Raw genomic sequence first — 16,973 nt, 5'->3', positions numbered from 1 at the left:
AAATATATTGATCAAAATCTATCATTTGAAAGCAGAGTTAAAATTCCAGATCGTGTAAACAAAGATCACGTGGTCGACAATAATGGGCGTCGCCTATTGGATACATGTATAACTACTGGGTTAGTTATAGCCAATGGACGCGTTTGGCGACATAGGCAAAGCACTTTAGATTACTTGATTGGTAACTACGAAGATTTAGAAGTACTCAGTATTTTCGAGATTTTAGAGTTTAATGAGTTTTCAGACCATGCCCCTATATCGTTTAGTTTGCCAAGAAAAACAAATAATTCTCATTCTGACATATCCTACGCTAATACACCGGTAAATAAGGAAAGAAGGCTGGTTTGGGCTAAATCTAAATATAAATGATAAAGCTTTTGATTATAAAAACTCATGAATAATAATGAGCAACTACAACAGTTCACTACCGATATAGTCACCGAACCAATTGATCACGTGGTAAACGGATTTTCGAAACTATTGTATTCAGTGGCAACTGAGATTTTCGGTAAAACCAGTTATAGTAAAAATAGCCAAAGCGGCGGACAGAAAAGGCAGAATAAAAAATGGTTCGACGAAGACTGTTATTTAGCTAAACGCCAATTTAAACGCGCGCGTAATAATTTTAGTAGAAATAAGGACGAAATTTCGCGAGAAAAATTTATTTCATCTCGTACAAATTATAACAGAACGAAGAAAAAGGCGAAAAGAAAATACAAAAGGGAAGGAGGGAAACGTATAAATGATATGGCGGCATCAAACCCACGCATGTTTTTGAAAAATATTTAAAAGTCCTTTAAAAAAAGAACAACAGGAAGTAAACCTGGTTCACTCTTAATAAATGATCTATTGCAGCATTTTAAAACTTTATCTGGGGAATCACGAAATGATGAGGGCACGCATGCATATGAGGATATGCCAAATATTACAAATATAGATCTAGATAAGGATTTTTTCTGAGCAAGAAATTAGAGCGGCAGTCTTTTCACAGAAAAACAATAAAAGTCCCGGTATTGATGACATCTCAGCAGAAATGATTAAAAATTCTTTTGAAATTATATCCCCATTACTATTGAATTTATACAATCGTATATTTTCAACTGGAGATTATCCTCGTACATGGGGTGAAGGTATCATATCGCCAATCTTCAAAAAGGGAGATCCAAACGATGCAAGTAACTACAGAGGAGTCACATTAATTAATGTTCTTGCTAAAATATATTCGCAACTTTTATTGAACAGATTAACGAAATGGTCAACGGAATATGAGAAAATATCTAATAACCAGTTTGGTTTCCAAAAGGGTAAATCTATTGTCGACTGTATTTTTTATTCTTCATTCTTTTATATCAAAAGTGCTCGCCTCTGGCCAAAAGTTATACTGCATTTTTATTGATTACCAGCAATTATGTCTCCCACCACACAGTGGTGTGGGAGACATATTGATTTACTCCAGTCTGTGTGTTTGTCTGTCACAAAGCTTGTCCGCACTCTAAGTCGAACATTTCTCATCCAAAATGTGTTTGACCATAAGACCTCGGCCAAGTTCGATAACTAGCCAAATCGGTCCAGGCGTCTTGGAGTTATGGCCCTTGAATTACCAAAAATCGGTCTTTTTACACTTGTCCGCACTTTAATTCGAATATTTCTCATCCAATCTTCACCAAACTTAAACAAAATGTGTTTGATCATGAGACCTCGGCCAAGTACGATAACTAGCTAAATCGGTCCAGGCATTTTGGAGTTACGGCCCTTGAATTATCGAAAAATTGGCCTTTTTACACATGTCCGCACTCTTAATCAAACATTTCTCATCCGATCTTCACCAAACTTGAACAAAATATGTTTGACCATGAGACCTCGGCCAAGTTCGATAACTAGCCAAATCTGTCTAGGCATTTTGGAGTTACGGCCCTTGAATTATCGAAAAATTGGCCTTTTTACTCTTGTCCGCACTCTAAGTTGAACATTTCTCATCCGAACTTCACCAAATTTGAACAAAATGTGCTTGACCATGAGACCTCGGCCAGGTTCGATAACTAGCCAAATCGGTCCAGGCATTTTAGAGTTACGGCCCTTGAATTACCGAAACAATCCGTCTTGTACTCTTGTCCGCTCTCTAAGTCGAACATTTCTCATCCGATCTTCACCAAACTTGAACAAAATGTGTTTGGCCATAAGACCTTACCCAAGTTCGATGACTAGCCAAATCCGCCCAGGCACTTTTGATTTATGGCCCTTGAATTACTGATTGGATCCACTCATCCAGACCATCTAATTGGATCCACTCGTCTAAAACATCTAGAGAAACTAACATTTTTCATAGGGGCAGTTGTGGGAGACATGCGCTTTTCTCAAAAGCATCTCTAGTGTTTTGATAGAGTTGATAGAGCATTTCTTTGGCAGAAACTCATAAATGAAAATATTAGTAGCAAACTAGTTCAAGCAATTAAGTCAATGTATGCCATGGTAAAATCATGTGTCCGGTATAATTCAGAATATTCCGAATTCTTCGCGTCCGAAATAGGCTTAAAACAGGGAGATCCGAGTTTTCCTCTACTCTTCATGCTATTCGTGAACGATATCTCAGATAATATTAATTCTGATCTAGATGATATATTCACTTATAATGAAATAAAGTTTTTCCTTTTGTTATATGCTGATGACCAAGCACTTTTTGCGAAGTCACCAGAAACGCTACAACTCGTGCTTACAGATGTTGAAATGTTTTGTAATGTTTGGGGTCTTAAAATAAATACAAAAAAACCAAAGCAATGATATTCGAGAAAGGGCGACATACAACATTTGATTTTTACATATATAATTCAAAAATAGAGATAGTGAATTCATTTAAATACTTGGGAATTACCCTATTTAAAAATGGTTACTGGTCTAGAACCCAAAAAGGTATTGCTCAGCATGCATCATTTGCATTGTACAATTTATTGAAAGTATTCAGAAATATAGAATTACCTGTGTCACAGAAATTTAAGCTATTTGACACCCTAGTTGCATCAGTTTTAAATTTTGGAGCTGAAATATGGGGTTTTCATACTGCAAAAGAGGTAGAATTAATACACACAAAATTTATAAGAAGTATACTTGGCGTTAAGAAGTCAACAAACTTGTCGGCACTGTATGGTGAAACAGGGCGGTTTCCATTTGAAGTACTAAGAAAGATGATAATGCTGCTATATTGGATGAAAATACTAAGCCAAAATAACACTTCACTAGTAAAACAGGCATATTTCTTACTTAGGCAAGATGCGGATTTAAACAGAAATTATAATAACAATAATTGGGCGTATTAACTTAAACATTTCTTAGATTCTCATGGATTCTCTCAAGTGTGGATTGATCAAGATTTTATAGATATCCCATATGAAATTATCAAGCAAAGAGTTTTTGATACTTATAAACAAAACTGGTATTCTGATATAAATAACTCCGGCAGAATGCGGTCGTATGCATTGTTTAAACATGACTTTGAATTAGAGAAATATTTAAGTTGTTCCTGAACGTAAATATAGAAACGCACTGTGTAAATTTCGAACTTCATCACATAAACTCCGTATTGAAACAGGAAGGTATGAAAACGTATTAAGAGAAGATAGAATATGCACTTTTTGCAATATGAGTAAAGTTGAAAGTGAATATCATTTCCTACTTGTCTGTCCATTTTATATTAAAATAAGAAGAAAATGTTTAAAACCATATTTTTGTCATTGGCCAAACACTAATAAATTCGAAAGTGTTATCTCTTCAACTTGTAGTAAAATCTTAAATGATTTAGCAAAATTCATTTACCTAGCAATGGAAAGGAGAAATTCATAATATATTTGATTCACAGTATATATACCCTGTACACAGGTTTAATTGTTTGATATTAAAGTGAAAATATTATATTATATAAGTTTTGTGACAACATTGTGACAAATTATCGTTTATTGACTTATTAGTTTATTGTCTCTTCTGAAAATAATTATGTACTCTCTGTGCTCCATATTATATTATGTTTGTATTTGCTATAGGCATTGTATTTACATGCTTTATGCAATAAATCGAAAGTTGAAATTGAATTGAATTATTTGACTAAAATTGCATTTATTTTCTTTATGTGTTTAACGTTTATATGACTCATAAAAGAATAATGAAATAAAGTGCATTTAATAAATATATATCATGTCATTTCCAATTACGATCAGCGTGTTTTATGCGTTGACTAATTTTTTGTCTTTCTTTAATTTAAAAACAGAAAATTATTTTTTATTTCCAATTGATAAATGAAATACGAAAAAAACAACTTAAATAATACCCAGTGATAAATATATTAGAAATCCTTTCCGATGTTCAGTCCTTTTCGATTAGAGTGTTTTATACGCTAGTGTATATATATGTAATTCATTTAAAAATGAAGAAAGAAACTTTTGTTAATTTATTCTCTGCTTCAACTATTTAGTGAAATATGAGGTAATAATCAAATAAATTACAAAACAAACTTAGCAGACCGTTTAAGACCATTTCATGCACCGAAACACATATTGTCATTTATTCATAAAAAACTGTAAGATCGACATTTCTTTCTTTCATAATTTGTTTTCTTTTAATATTAATATTAAGACCTTTTCAGTATCTCGTTATACAGGATGTAAAAAATTTACATTTTCATCATTTCTAAGTAGAATGAATTGCAGCTTATTGTTTTTGGTGATCGATCCACTTATTGGGAAGGCCTACCGTACTTTTGATTGGCTGAACGATTCTCGATTAACGTTTCCCGTTTAGATACCATTTGACTTATTGGGAACGCCCACCAAGCTTTTGATTGGCTGATCGAATCTCGATTAACGCTTACCGTTTAGATATCATTTGATTGGACTATCACTGAGATAACAGGGAACCGAGAAACGATTGAGAACCGTTTCAACAGCGTTTACAAACGAGATTGCACGGAAGTTTATCGCGAGCGCCGCTGTATCATGCATCATACTTCGAAATAAAACATAGACCTGAGAAAATTGGCATTCATATTAAATAGATTATCACCTTTTAACTATTCTTGCAAAAGTGTATAAATACAGGGGAAGATTGTTATATGTGTAATTATCTAATCTCTTGTACGATGCCTGTGTAAGGTAGTTCTGTACTTTTGATTATCCGGAAGTAATAGCGTAACGTCAATTATCTGGATAACGTAGAATAAAGCCTGGACTCGGTAGACGAAATAAATTAAAACGGCAACATTACTATCTTTCTAATGATAAAAGATAATATCAAAACGTTTGACCATTTAAATAGTTCCAAATAATGTCTTCAAATCGGTGTGTAATGTTCTGGTCTCTTTAATTATGGGCCAGTATCTCATTAAAAACAAACGGACCTTCACCTCTTATTTCATCATATGACATACCATATGTTTATTTACGACTATGAGGAGTTTCATTAATTTGTACATGGTAGGAAAATTTCTATAAGCGAAAAAAAATGTGATTTTCACATAGACGCTCATTATGAAAACTCGCGTTTATGGTCCAAATCTTTCAAATCAATCTTGCCAAAAAAATCAAGCACAAGACCCTGTCATTTTGCCAAAATTTCTAAATATATTCTGAAATTTAGAAAAATCAGGCTTTGATCGAATTCTATATTGTAGAAAAAAAAATATCCATACGTTCAGAACTAACTTTGATGTATATTATGTCATACACGGCTCGCAGTATACAGACAGTGGTAGAATTGCACACATAAGGTAATGACTTGTATATAATTATAAACCCTTTTAAACCTTGCCAAGATGACATCATGTTCTGTTTAGACATAACATTTATCCAATATCTAAAAATAATTCTTTGTTATTTTGTCCATTATATAGATTATTGTACCGACACGGCCTTTTTAAACATGCTCATTTTACTGTGACATTCCATTTAGATATTTTCAATAAAAAGTGATTTCATAATGACCCTGACAAGGCTAAGTTAAGTTTTAAATTTCATCTTTAGTTTGTTTTGTACTTAAATAAATTTAAAGCAGTAAAATGAATTACTTTTTCTAAACCTTAACTTAAATTGAGACAAGACATGTAAAATACTGCTACTAAATGGCAAATGCAAAGAATTATCAGCAAATCACCTTTAGTGAGAAGCAAACAAATCAGCATTGTTACAATTTCAAAACCTTTAAGATTGATAAATGTCAGCCAGGAAACCGCAGTATTTAATTTTACAGTTACTTGATAAAAATAGCTTCTTAAAGTCTTACCTTTGTGTCTAAAGATCTGTTCTTATGCGAAATCAAACCTTGAAATATTTATTTTAAAATGAGGAAGTAGAATAATGACCAAAAAAGTTGTAGCTCGTACATTTTTAAGTCTGGGTCCTTGAATAAAGCTACCAGTAGCTTTTATACTAACAAAGCGCACGCTAAAATTATGTGTGCACATACCACCTGAATGGGTGCACATAAGTCAAACTGTGAGTGAAATATGAAAGTGTTCAAAATGTACCAATTAAACCAATGTTTACATGGAACAGTCACAAGTCTGCATGAATCAGAAGAATCAGAGTTAAAGTACTATAATTGAAAACGGTCTAATACCTGAATAAAATGACTATCACCTGCGAATCTCTGATACTATACCTGAATATAGGAAATTCAGCTTTAAATTGCTCAGACAGATGGAGATATATCTGTAATTTATCAGATTGTCATGTGTTGCTACCCATGATGCGAAAGCGCAAAAACGGCTTCAGCAAGACAGGAATGTTGCTTTGTAATAACAGAATTAAACAAATATGAGATCAGTTTGAGTTTGAAATGATACATTAGTAAGTGAAGAAATGTTTTTCTTATAAAAAAAAATTGATGACAAAAATCTTTAAATTTCTAAAAATGTACTTAATATATAATACAGAAATCCTCCACACAAAATTTTACTCATTTGTATATTATTAGGATGTTGTATCAGAAACGCACTTTTACAGCCGGGTTATCTTAAAGCCTGAGAGTAATCTGTCCTTGGTATACTTTGCAGATAACCTGGTTGAATTGTACTTTGATTTTTTATTTAGTGAAGTATATGCGCTATTTAAGGACATTACTAATCTGACCATAGTAGATCATGTAATAATATCGCTTATCAAATTGTAGCAGATTATTTCTGCAGTTTAGTTATTTTTTATTACCAAAACAAGATACAACTAACCATGGCCCTGGTGAAAAGAAATAATATTGTGTGTACAATTAATTTATTAATTTATTAATGACTTGTGGTACATACCAACATTCAAAAACTTTCAGTGGTTTCCTTCTCTTTTTATCAAGGAAAAAATGGTGTCATAGAAACATCAGAATAATGACATACATACTAACATACATTGGATGCGTTGTTCAAGAAATTTTCAGGACATTAAGTGTTACTAAGAAAAGGAAAAAAAGATTCAGAAATTAAATAATAAAATGTTTCTTACATCAGAATCACAAACGGCAATACTGATATGGTCTACATAAAAACTTTCATAAAAACGTCTTATGTACTATTTTCTACTGCGGAAAAGCTGGTTGCTGGAAAATATAATTACGATGAAATGATAGAATTATCCTATGCACGTGGTGTGAATGTAAACTCAAACTAATAATTTTAAGTGAAATAAGATTTTTGTCAATGTAGTCGGTTTCTGCCGTTCACACCACACTAATAATTATTGCCATTTTATTATGTTTTGTCACATCTTCCGAATTTCTGTTACACCAGTTTCGCAGGGGATATCTATTCTATGTATTGACTTGTTTAAAAACCAGAAATTTATACCTTGCTTATTCAAGCAGAGCTATTACAGACACATTAATGCATTTAAAAAGGAAGTTTGAAATACGATAGACTTGTTTATCTAGTAATTGAATCACTTTACTATTTAAGAACAGATTATTTAGGTGACTTAAAAGATATAATTTGGACCTAGCTCAGGTAGGAACATAACATTACTGTTGTACGTTAAAAACATTAATATTTCTAATATTTTATGCGTTATTAAAACATTCAGGCATATCCATTATGCAATTTAAATTTCGTAAAACTGTAAGGACGCTTTGTAACCAATTAAACCTTCCTGACGTATTACTTAAAAATTAACTATATATGTATTCGTATTCGTTATTCTGATATTTACATATGAACGAGATACTAAACTTAAACTATACGAAGTCATTTTGAAAGGATTTTACTTTGTATTCGTTATCTAGTTTCATCTGATAAATGTAGCAGATGCAGACAAAGTCCATTATCTGATACCTTTAAAGTTAAATGCTAGAAAATAGACTTGAAGCAAGACAACCAGTGTAACTTTTTATACATTTCACAGATGTTGTATTGTATGCTTTACAATGAGCTGATTTGATAATGGTAGGAAAATTTGAAATATATTTGTGTATTTAGATTTTTACAAGTTACAAAACTGCCGAATTCCCTATGTTTTATTAGATTTATTTACAGTTATGTTTGTAAATGCCACATTATCGTTGGGAAATAGTTTCTTTTTGATTTTGAAATTAGAAACTAAAGTATAGATATTATCTCACAGTTTATAATGCTCTGCACACATGAATACTTTTCAAAAGAATATTTTAAACATGATCATAAACTAAACTGAAACTTGTTTAAAGAGTAAGTTTTAAAATAAAAACTCAGTCGCATAATTTATGCTTTATCTAAAGTTACATAATATTGAGCTAGCTGAGGCAGGAACACATTAAGATTATTATGCATTAAAAGAACGTTAATATTTCTTATATTTCATATATTATTTAAAGGTAAAGCCATCATTCTGACTTAGGATTAATAAACCTGAAAGTGTTTTAATCAACAACAACAACAACACATTTATTAGCAAAAATCGGCAATAACATGCCTTTGGCTAATGAACAGGAAAAAAACAACAACACATTTTATATCTTAATCCCAATGTGCACATACATGAAGATATTTAACAATATTAGATAGTACTATCAAATATAATTGTGGTAACCATATATAAATTATACAATTCAACACAAAGCTTATTCACTTTCCCAGTTTTCTTTCTTTTATTTTTTTTTTGATTTATAAATCTGGATTCCTTACATTATATGCTTCTTTCAGGTATTTGCAATTTCCTAATACTGTTTTCTTTTTATTTGATGACATCAGTCTATTGAAAAGGTTAATATTTGGCCACGATGTATTTGGTAAGAATTTAGTGCGAATATGGCTAACTTTGGACAGGTCAATAAAAAGTGATATTCAGATTCGACAACGTTGAAGTTACAATTTCTACATATCCTATCAGTTCTATTTATTCCCACATATCTTCCAGTTTCAATTGCAAGGGCATGCGACGATAACCTAAAACATGTAAGGAGTTTTCTCAGATATTTGTTCTCAACAATGTCAAGATAGTTTTCATATTTAAATTCATTCTTAAATCTAACATAATAGTCAAGTTTAGACATACTATGGACACTACCACTCCAATTTTGTACAAACTGGTCTCTCAAACGACATTTTAACACATCAAAAGAAATATTTTCATCAAAATTATTCCAAAGATACCCGTACCCAAGACTCTCTAAAAGCGACTTAACTTGTTTAGCCCAAAATGAACATCCAGCATTATATGTCTCCTTATATTGCATTTGATAAATGTTATACATCAATGATTCCCTATTTTTATTAATTCTCACCCAGTAATTCAAAACTCTCTCTTTGCATAAAACAGATATAGGTAATCTTCCAAGTTCGCCCAGAACAGCCATATTTGGAGTAGATGGTTTAACTCCTAGAATCTTTTTACAAAACTTTATCTGAATTCTGTCTAAAACATCTGTCTTGTAAACACCGAATACTTCTGCACAATAGAGTAAAATAGGTTCAACCATTCTATCAAATAGTAAAAACTTGGTTTTAACATCGAACTTGATTCTTGTGAAAATAGAGTATCAACTATTTATAGCTTTTAATGCCTGGTCAGACAAAGATTTCATTGCACCTAGCATTAACCCATTGTATTTGAAATTTACCCCGAGATAACAGAATGAATCCACAATTTCAATGTTTTCATTATTAATATACCAACTATAATCAATGTTTGTTCCCCCTTTTCTAAAGACACAAATTTTTGTCTTCTTAATGTTTATCTTTAAACCCCATTTAAGGGAATATGTATATAAAGCTGTCTAACTGTGTCTGTAGACTTTGTGCGCTAGTGGTAAACAACACCATGTCGTCCGCAAATAATAACATATATATGCTCAAGAAGTTAAGATCTGTTTCAGTCAATGAATTAAAATCAAGATTTTCTGTTATATCATTTACGAACAGTATAAAAAGTATGGGCGAGAGTGGTTCCCCTTGTTTCAATCCAAGCGACACATCAAAAAAGTCAGACAAATTTGCATGTACTTTAACACAGGCTGACACTTTTTGATATAAAGACTTTAACATCGTTACCATTTTACTACTAACACCAGTTTCAATCAATTTGTACCACAAAGCATCCCTAGCTATTGTATCAAAGGCCTTTTCGTAATTGATAAAAGCGCAATAAAGTGATTTGCTAATCTATTTAATCCACCTTATGGTGTTACTTAAAAATGAACTACATATGTATCACCATTTTGGAAAACAAGTAATTAGCAGTTGCCGAACAATTTTACAATCAAACCGAGTATGTTGTTGTGCTGCTTGGTTGCGTTCTATGCTCCCAAAGATCTTTTCCAAGATTTTATTACATATAAACGGGATTCTAAACTGAAACTATAAGGATACCGATTTTTACTTGTACACTTCTATAAATACAAAGGATTTCACCTTGTGTAAATTACTGAATTTGATCTGATGAATGTTGCAGATGTATACAAAATGCATGATTTGAATCTCTTTGGACTTTCAGATTGTAGGTAAAACACTGAAAAAATGGAACTTGACGCAAGACAACTGGTATTACTCTTTGCACTTTTCACAGATGTTGTAATGACTGGTGAGTTATCATTTGCTACAAAAGACAATATTCTGGTTAACGTTTTTAAGGTAGTGGATCAGTAATGACAGTTAGCAATTTTCGTATGATAACGTACAATCGTTATGCAATTCGGCATTCATCGGACATAAATGTAATCGAACGCATACGTGACTTTATGTAAAATCCGGAGAAGGCCGAAAGCGCATACGACAAATACGTAATTTGTCGCTTATCAGAAAGGGTCCACTACCTTGATTTACTAACCATAGACAAAATAGCTGTATCCCTGCCCTTTTTGTAAAGTAGTTTCATATTTTTAAACTAATAAACTGTAAATAAATCACTGCAGAATATCACCAAATGCGAGAAAAAAAGCGCAATATAAGATTTTAAACTGTTTAGTTTTTTTCTACAAATGTCAGATGTTTTTAATTTAAAAATCAAAGACGCATAATCTTCTAAAAATCGGACGAGTATTTAAGTCTCGGTTACTTCTCTTATAAATTCAACTCAAACAGCACTCTGCATAGCAGAAACACTGAATTCTGAAAACCGACTGATGTTGATATTACATATTGACAGATGGAAATTATTCCATATTGAACCATATTTCAGAAAACCGGACCGATCACAATAAATACCAAACTAGAATTACACAGTTTCTTCTAAAAAAAAAAAACTCACTAACACTGATTTATCACAACAAGCACACTTACAGAGAATCTTTTAAAAAAAATATTAGAGTATTCAACGTTTAAAGCTGTACATATATTAGTACTTTTAAAATCGTACATTATCAGTAAACATATCTTAGAGATATAAAAATATTGATACAACTATCCGCAAAAGCATCCTCAAGATTCTTGTAATAAACATTTATAAACGTTGAAATTTGAATTCTACAGATGTGTGGTTTTGTCAATGAATAATTATTTCAAATAGTTTTTAAGTCTTTTACAGAGACGAAAAAGTAACTTTATATGTATCATTTTGAGCAATCCCAAGTTATTAAGACACCTTTTTTTAAAAAGATTATGATCTAAATTAAAATCCAGCGGAGCCATGTGGAGAAATGTATACTTCTAAGAAAAATTATGGAATGTCTTGAGTTGACAAACCAATGGCATGACGACTGTATGAAATCAAAATGTTTTGTAGGCAGTTTCTTTGGGGTTACGGTTGTTACAGTTTTTATGAATCTGAGAGTGTTACTAGCTTTTGAAGATGTAGTTTCAATATGTTTTTTCCAACTAAAGTCATCACTAATGGTGACCTCAAAGTATTTAGCATTTTCTGTTACAGAAGTTCCTTATAGTACAGCATTGTCATGTCATCGATTAAAAGTAAAAATCATATAATCGGTTAAAAAAAAAATCTTTAAATTAAATTTATTCACTACATTGCAATCTTGTGTATAGCTTTATCTAATGATATTCCTAGAATATTTTGATTCCATACAATCATCATGCCATTGGTTTGTCAACTCAAGACATGTTGCATGTTCATTTCATAATTTCTGCTTAGAAGTATACATTTCTTTTTTCCAGATGCAATGACATACTAGTATAAATCTTTCGCTTACCAGTTAACTGTGACACACAATTCCTAAGCAGGACTGAAAACACTTAATGTGTATGTCAGTAATAATAAACAACTTGTTATGTAAATGGTGCAAGTGCTGTTTGACTGTTTGCGAAAATAATTAAATTTAATGCATGGATAATGAGAGAGAGAGAGAGTTTACAAGGGTTGTGCTTACCGTAATAAACGTATTTGTATTGCTAATATTGCTTATCTTATTCTGAATGCACAAAATCAAACCATATTCATATATATTAGGGTGTTTATACTTAATGGATAGCATTCTTAAAATAATATCAAATCTTTTTTAGATTGTTCTGTTGGCTGCAGTTCCTGTTTCGGTTCAAAATGCTTAAACTGCAAATCGTCATACTTTTTATCTAGTGGCTCCTGTTATCTATGTCATGAAGACTGCACAGGTTGTAATGAATATGATGACTGTACTTCGTGCAAACCAGGTAAATGGAGTTCATACAACCAGTGCCAGTTTACCTGTAACAATAATTGTAAGAATGACGAATGCCAGTATGACACTGGCTATTGCGTTCAGTGTAAACCTGGATTGTACGGTCTACAGTGCCAACATAATTGTAGTGTCTGTGATAACAATCTTTGTGATTTACGTACATGCACGCACGGATGTAAACAAGGATATTACGAGTACAAAACTGAATCTGAATCAATATGCCAAACATGCCCGACAAATTGCAAGTATTGTAATGATGCAAACACATGTTATGCTTGCAATGACGGTTATCATTTGTATCAATTTCAGTTAAATGGAAGAGAGTTTGTTGCCTGTGTTAGTTGTTCTCTAGAATCAAACTGTTCAAATTATTGTATTATTCAAAATTGCAATCAGTGTAAAATCCAAAATAACGCATTAGTGTGCACAAATTGCCCTGAAGGATACAGATTTAACGGTAGAACATGCATTCTAAATACAACTAGCTGTTTTCAAGAATGTTCCTCTTATTGTGATGACAATGGAGTATGCTTAGGAAGTTGCATTGCTGGATGGACAGGTGAAAGATGTTCTGGCATGTGTTCAGTCAAATGTTTGACATGTGATAAAAGTAACAGGGACATTTGTCAACAATGTATAGGTGACTTTTACACTGGTAGGTGTAATGTGGCTTGTAATCCGTCATGCATCACAGAAAAAGGTACACAAACGTGTAGACTAAATGATGGATATTGTTTGAATGGATGTGAACCCAATTTCTGGGGTTCTGTTTGTGATCAGTCTTGCTCGAGCGGTTGTATTAATGACAATTTATCAGATACATGCGAGAGAAGCAACGGGACATGCAGACATGGATGTAAGGACGGATACAACGGATACAAATGCGATAAAATTAGCACTACAGGCAAAACAATTTTGAAGCCTGAAGATTCAAGCCAAACATTTCCGATGCCTGAAGGTAATTGTATTATAAACAAGCAAAACTACAATTTATTTAAAAAAACGTCGTTTTTGTCTGTTAAAATCCTACTCTTAAGTTATGTATATTTCAACAGACGTCAATTGATACGCTATACTCATAATACTGATTTAAGTGCGTTAACAAAACAATAGTTTTTGCATATATCTTACAGAATTATATCGAATTTGGAGAATGCCTGATGCAGATATCAACACAACATTTCTTAACCATATCCTTAATCATTCCATCCAGAACATTTATTTATATTGGAAGCTGTTCTGTAAAGGTATTAATAAAGTTAGCCTACATTTCTTTGTATTTATCAAGGATCATTGTGTTGTATGTTTTATTACCATACTATTGTTTCCTTAATTTTAAATGATCGTAAGAAATGAGAAAAAAATGTTTTGAAACCAACATTTATATAACAGCAGCAACGACCGCGGAAACACACATACCTACACAGTATGACTGTAAAGAAAGTTGTGACTACAAAAGCATTTTCATTGGAGGATTTTTCTCGGGAATAGGCGTGTCTATAGTTGTTGCAGTTATTACAGTTGCTTTATACAAACTAAGACGACGGTTAAGTATAGACATTTTGAATTCGAATTAAAACAAGATATATTCAAATATTCTAATACCATGTACCCATCCACAGCCAATTTATAAGTAAAATGCCAAAGTTAAAGCCAGTGCAAATAGTTGCATTCAATTATTTCAACATGTGCAACACATTCATGTAATTTTAAATGTTATCAAAAATAAAGCAATGAAATATTGCTTTTCATAGAACTTTCATTTTCAGGATTTCAATTATTTCCCTTAGCCAGGACCGTTCTCTGGCAATTCTGTTATTAGTTTATGCATTTTTGAGTAATCTTACACACGTATTTTTATAGTGTTACTTTAGATAAACATATTTTGCCATCAATATATTAACACAGTATACTTCATAAAAAATCTTCTTTCAGCACGCATTAAGATTTCAAATCCATATGTTAATCAATATATTCTTTTAATAATAGGTATATTACAAAGAAGTTAAAGTCACGTCAAGATTCAGACAAGACTTTTGAGATTCCCACATATTATAATGAGGATGTTGGTCAAACAATTGAAAGACAAGAAGCGACTAACGAAACAGATAACTATGAGAGTCTCGGCAATACCAGAAACACGGACAATGTTTACAATGGTATAAGATCTTTTGAATTATATTTAATAGTAAATATTTTCCAACCAGTATATGTTTGTAAGAAATATTGCAGTTGTTGTGTTCATAGAATGTATCAGTATTCTGAGCCTTTACAATTTCATCATTTAAAGCCAGTCATGCAAAAAGGTGCCGTTTCTCTTGACAAACAAATATTATGCCACAAACATATAAAAAGGCTTTTTAACAGATACACAAAAAATTATTTGTAGAAGGATATATCTTCACTACTAAAAATTACTGTTTTAAGATGAATACATTGTATACAGTAAAGTCGACAAAAAGTCATTTGAGAGAAAGAAAGAAATTATAAATACTGAATATTGCCTGATAAGACTAAAATGTTTTTAAAGAACATTTGGTTTTGACAATTTTTGAAGCGTATCGTAATAGTTATGATTAATAGAAATGATTTTGATGATGAAATATCAATATTTTTAATAATAATAATAATAATAATAATGATGATGATGATGATGATGATAATAATAATAAGAATTGATTGTGCAAATTGTTTGCAGACTTATCAATTAATAGTCAATGTACAACTTCCAGTGACTATAACATATTGAAATAATGGAAATGTTTTCACCAATATTGAAGTTGATACTGACGTTTACTGTTATGTATTTTTTTTTCAGATTTAGAAACGAGAACAGTGCATTAATATGCCTGGTTCTGCAACATGTGACACTCATAAACTCTACGACAACAGCAAGTGACTACGAGGAAGCTAGATAGTATGTTGCGTTAGATCGATGTTATATAAAAGTGCCCGCTCGTGCCTAAGATAATACCCGGAGGGGCACATTGACTGAATATGTGACCTGTATTTGTGTTGATGTGGCCTTAAACCCGACAAACATATTGATAAGAAGAGTTGTTGGACGTATATTATTCAACCTTTCTTTTTTAATATCATTTATCTATAATATTATTTTGCTTAATCTTATATATTGTATTTAATATTTTAAACAGTTTATGCATGTTATATATTGTGCCATATAGTGTAAGGATAGGTTGATATTAAAGTAGGAAGAAACCCAACATCTACAAGTATATAATAGATTTCAAAACTCTACATAGCTTTTACCTTGAGTTAAGTCTGTTTTATATCACCTATTTGTAATCTTATGTCAATACGTGACATTTATTGTGAAAAAACATTGTTTGTTTGTTTTTTTCTCTAGGTCTATTTTTTTTAAAAAGATAACTAAATGGTATTTTTTTTCTTTAACCTGTTTTAAGGAATGCAATATAATCTTCGTGACAACGTAAATACTATGATAATATAAGTCAGATCATTATCACATAAAAACCGTGTGGAGTGATATTCGTCTAGCACGGATCTGTTTCATGAAAATATCTGCTAAATATTTCTGTAAGCTTTTCTTAGGTCATTAGTTAGTTTGCTGTAAAAAGATTTAGAGCTTATGTTAAACAAAATTGCTTTCTTCCAATTGTTTTTACCTGTTATACGTTATTTCATATAGGATATTTTTTGTTTTGTTTATTATGTTAATAAAACCTTCAGTGGAATCCGAAAATGATATTCATTTCTGTTTTTCTTTGTTGTTCTTTTCATTTCATATCATTGACCTTGTTTAGATAACACGCATAATATTTATCTGCATGCTAAAAACTATAAAGTCCTCATTCGAGAAGAAGTTTTAAAAGATAGATTATTACAATGAAAGTTCATAAGAAGTCGTACTACATGTCAATATAATTACACAGTCTTATAATGTGTATATT

General features: G+C 31.6%; 1 protein-coding gene across 1 annotated transcript; it reads left to right on the top strand.

Annotated features, from left to right (window-relative positions):
- Positions 1-12,898: 12,898 nt before the first annotated feature.
- On the top strand, positions 12,899-16,744 carry LOC128550747 (uncharacterized). Its single transcript, XM_053530464.1, has 4 exons — positions 12,899-13,999; positions 14,434-14,587; positions 15,031-15,200; positions 15,860-16,744. Exons 1-4 carry the CDS (start codon positions 13,618-13,620, stop codon positions 15,883-15,885), a joined length of 732 nt encoding a protein of 243 aa, XP_053386439.1. The 5' UTR covers positions 12,899-13,617; the 3' UTR covers positions 15,886-16,744.
- Positions 16,745-16,973: the final 229 nt, after the last annotated feature.

Source organism: Mercenaria mercenaria, chromosome 18 (genome assembly GCF_021730395.1).
Source record: "Mercenaria mercenaria strain notata chromosome 18, MADL_Memer_1, whole genome shotgun sequence".
NCBI lineage: Eukaryota > Metazoa > Mollusca > Bivalvia > Venerida > Veneridae > Mercenaria > Mercenaria mercenaria.
Note: the sequence above shows the minus strand (reverse complement) of the source record. Positions and strands in the feature narration are given on the sequence as shown.

What these genes read in the sequence shown, in the direction of transcription:
- LOC128550747 (XM_053530464.1), top strand. Translation starts at nt 13,618, where the DNA reads ATGTGTTCAGTCAAATGTTTGACATGTGATAAAAGTAACAGGGACATT. An exon ending in TTATACAAACTAAGACGACG is followed by an intron (nt 14,588 to 15,030) that starts GTTAAGTATAGA and finishes TTTTAATAATAG; the next exon opens with GTATATTACAAAGAAGTTAA. An exon ending in CACGGACAATGTTTACAATG is followed by an intron (nt 15,201 to 15,859) that starts GTATAAGATCTT and finishes TTTTTTTTTCAG; the next exon opens with ATTTAGAAACGAGAACAGTG.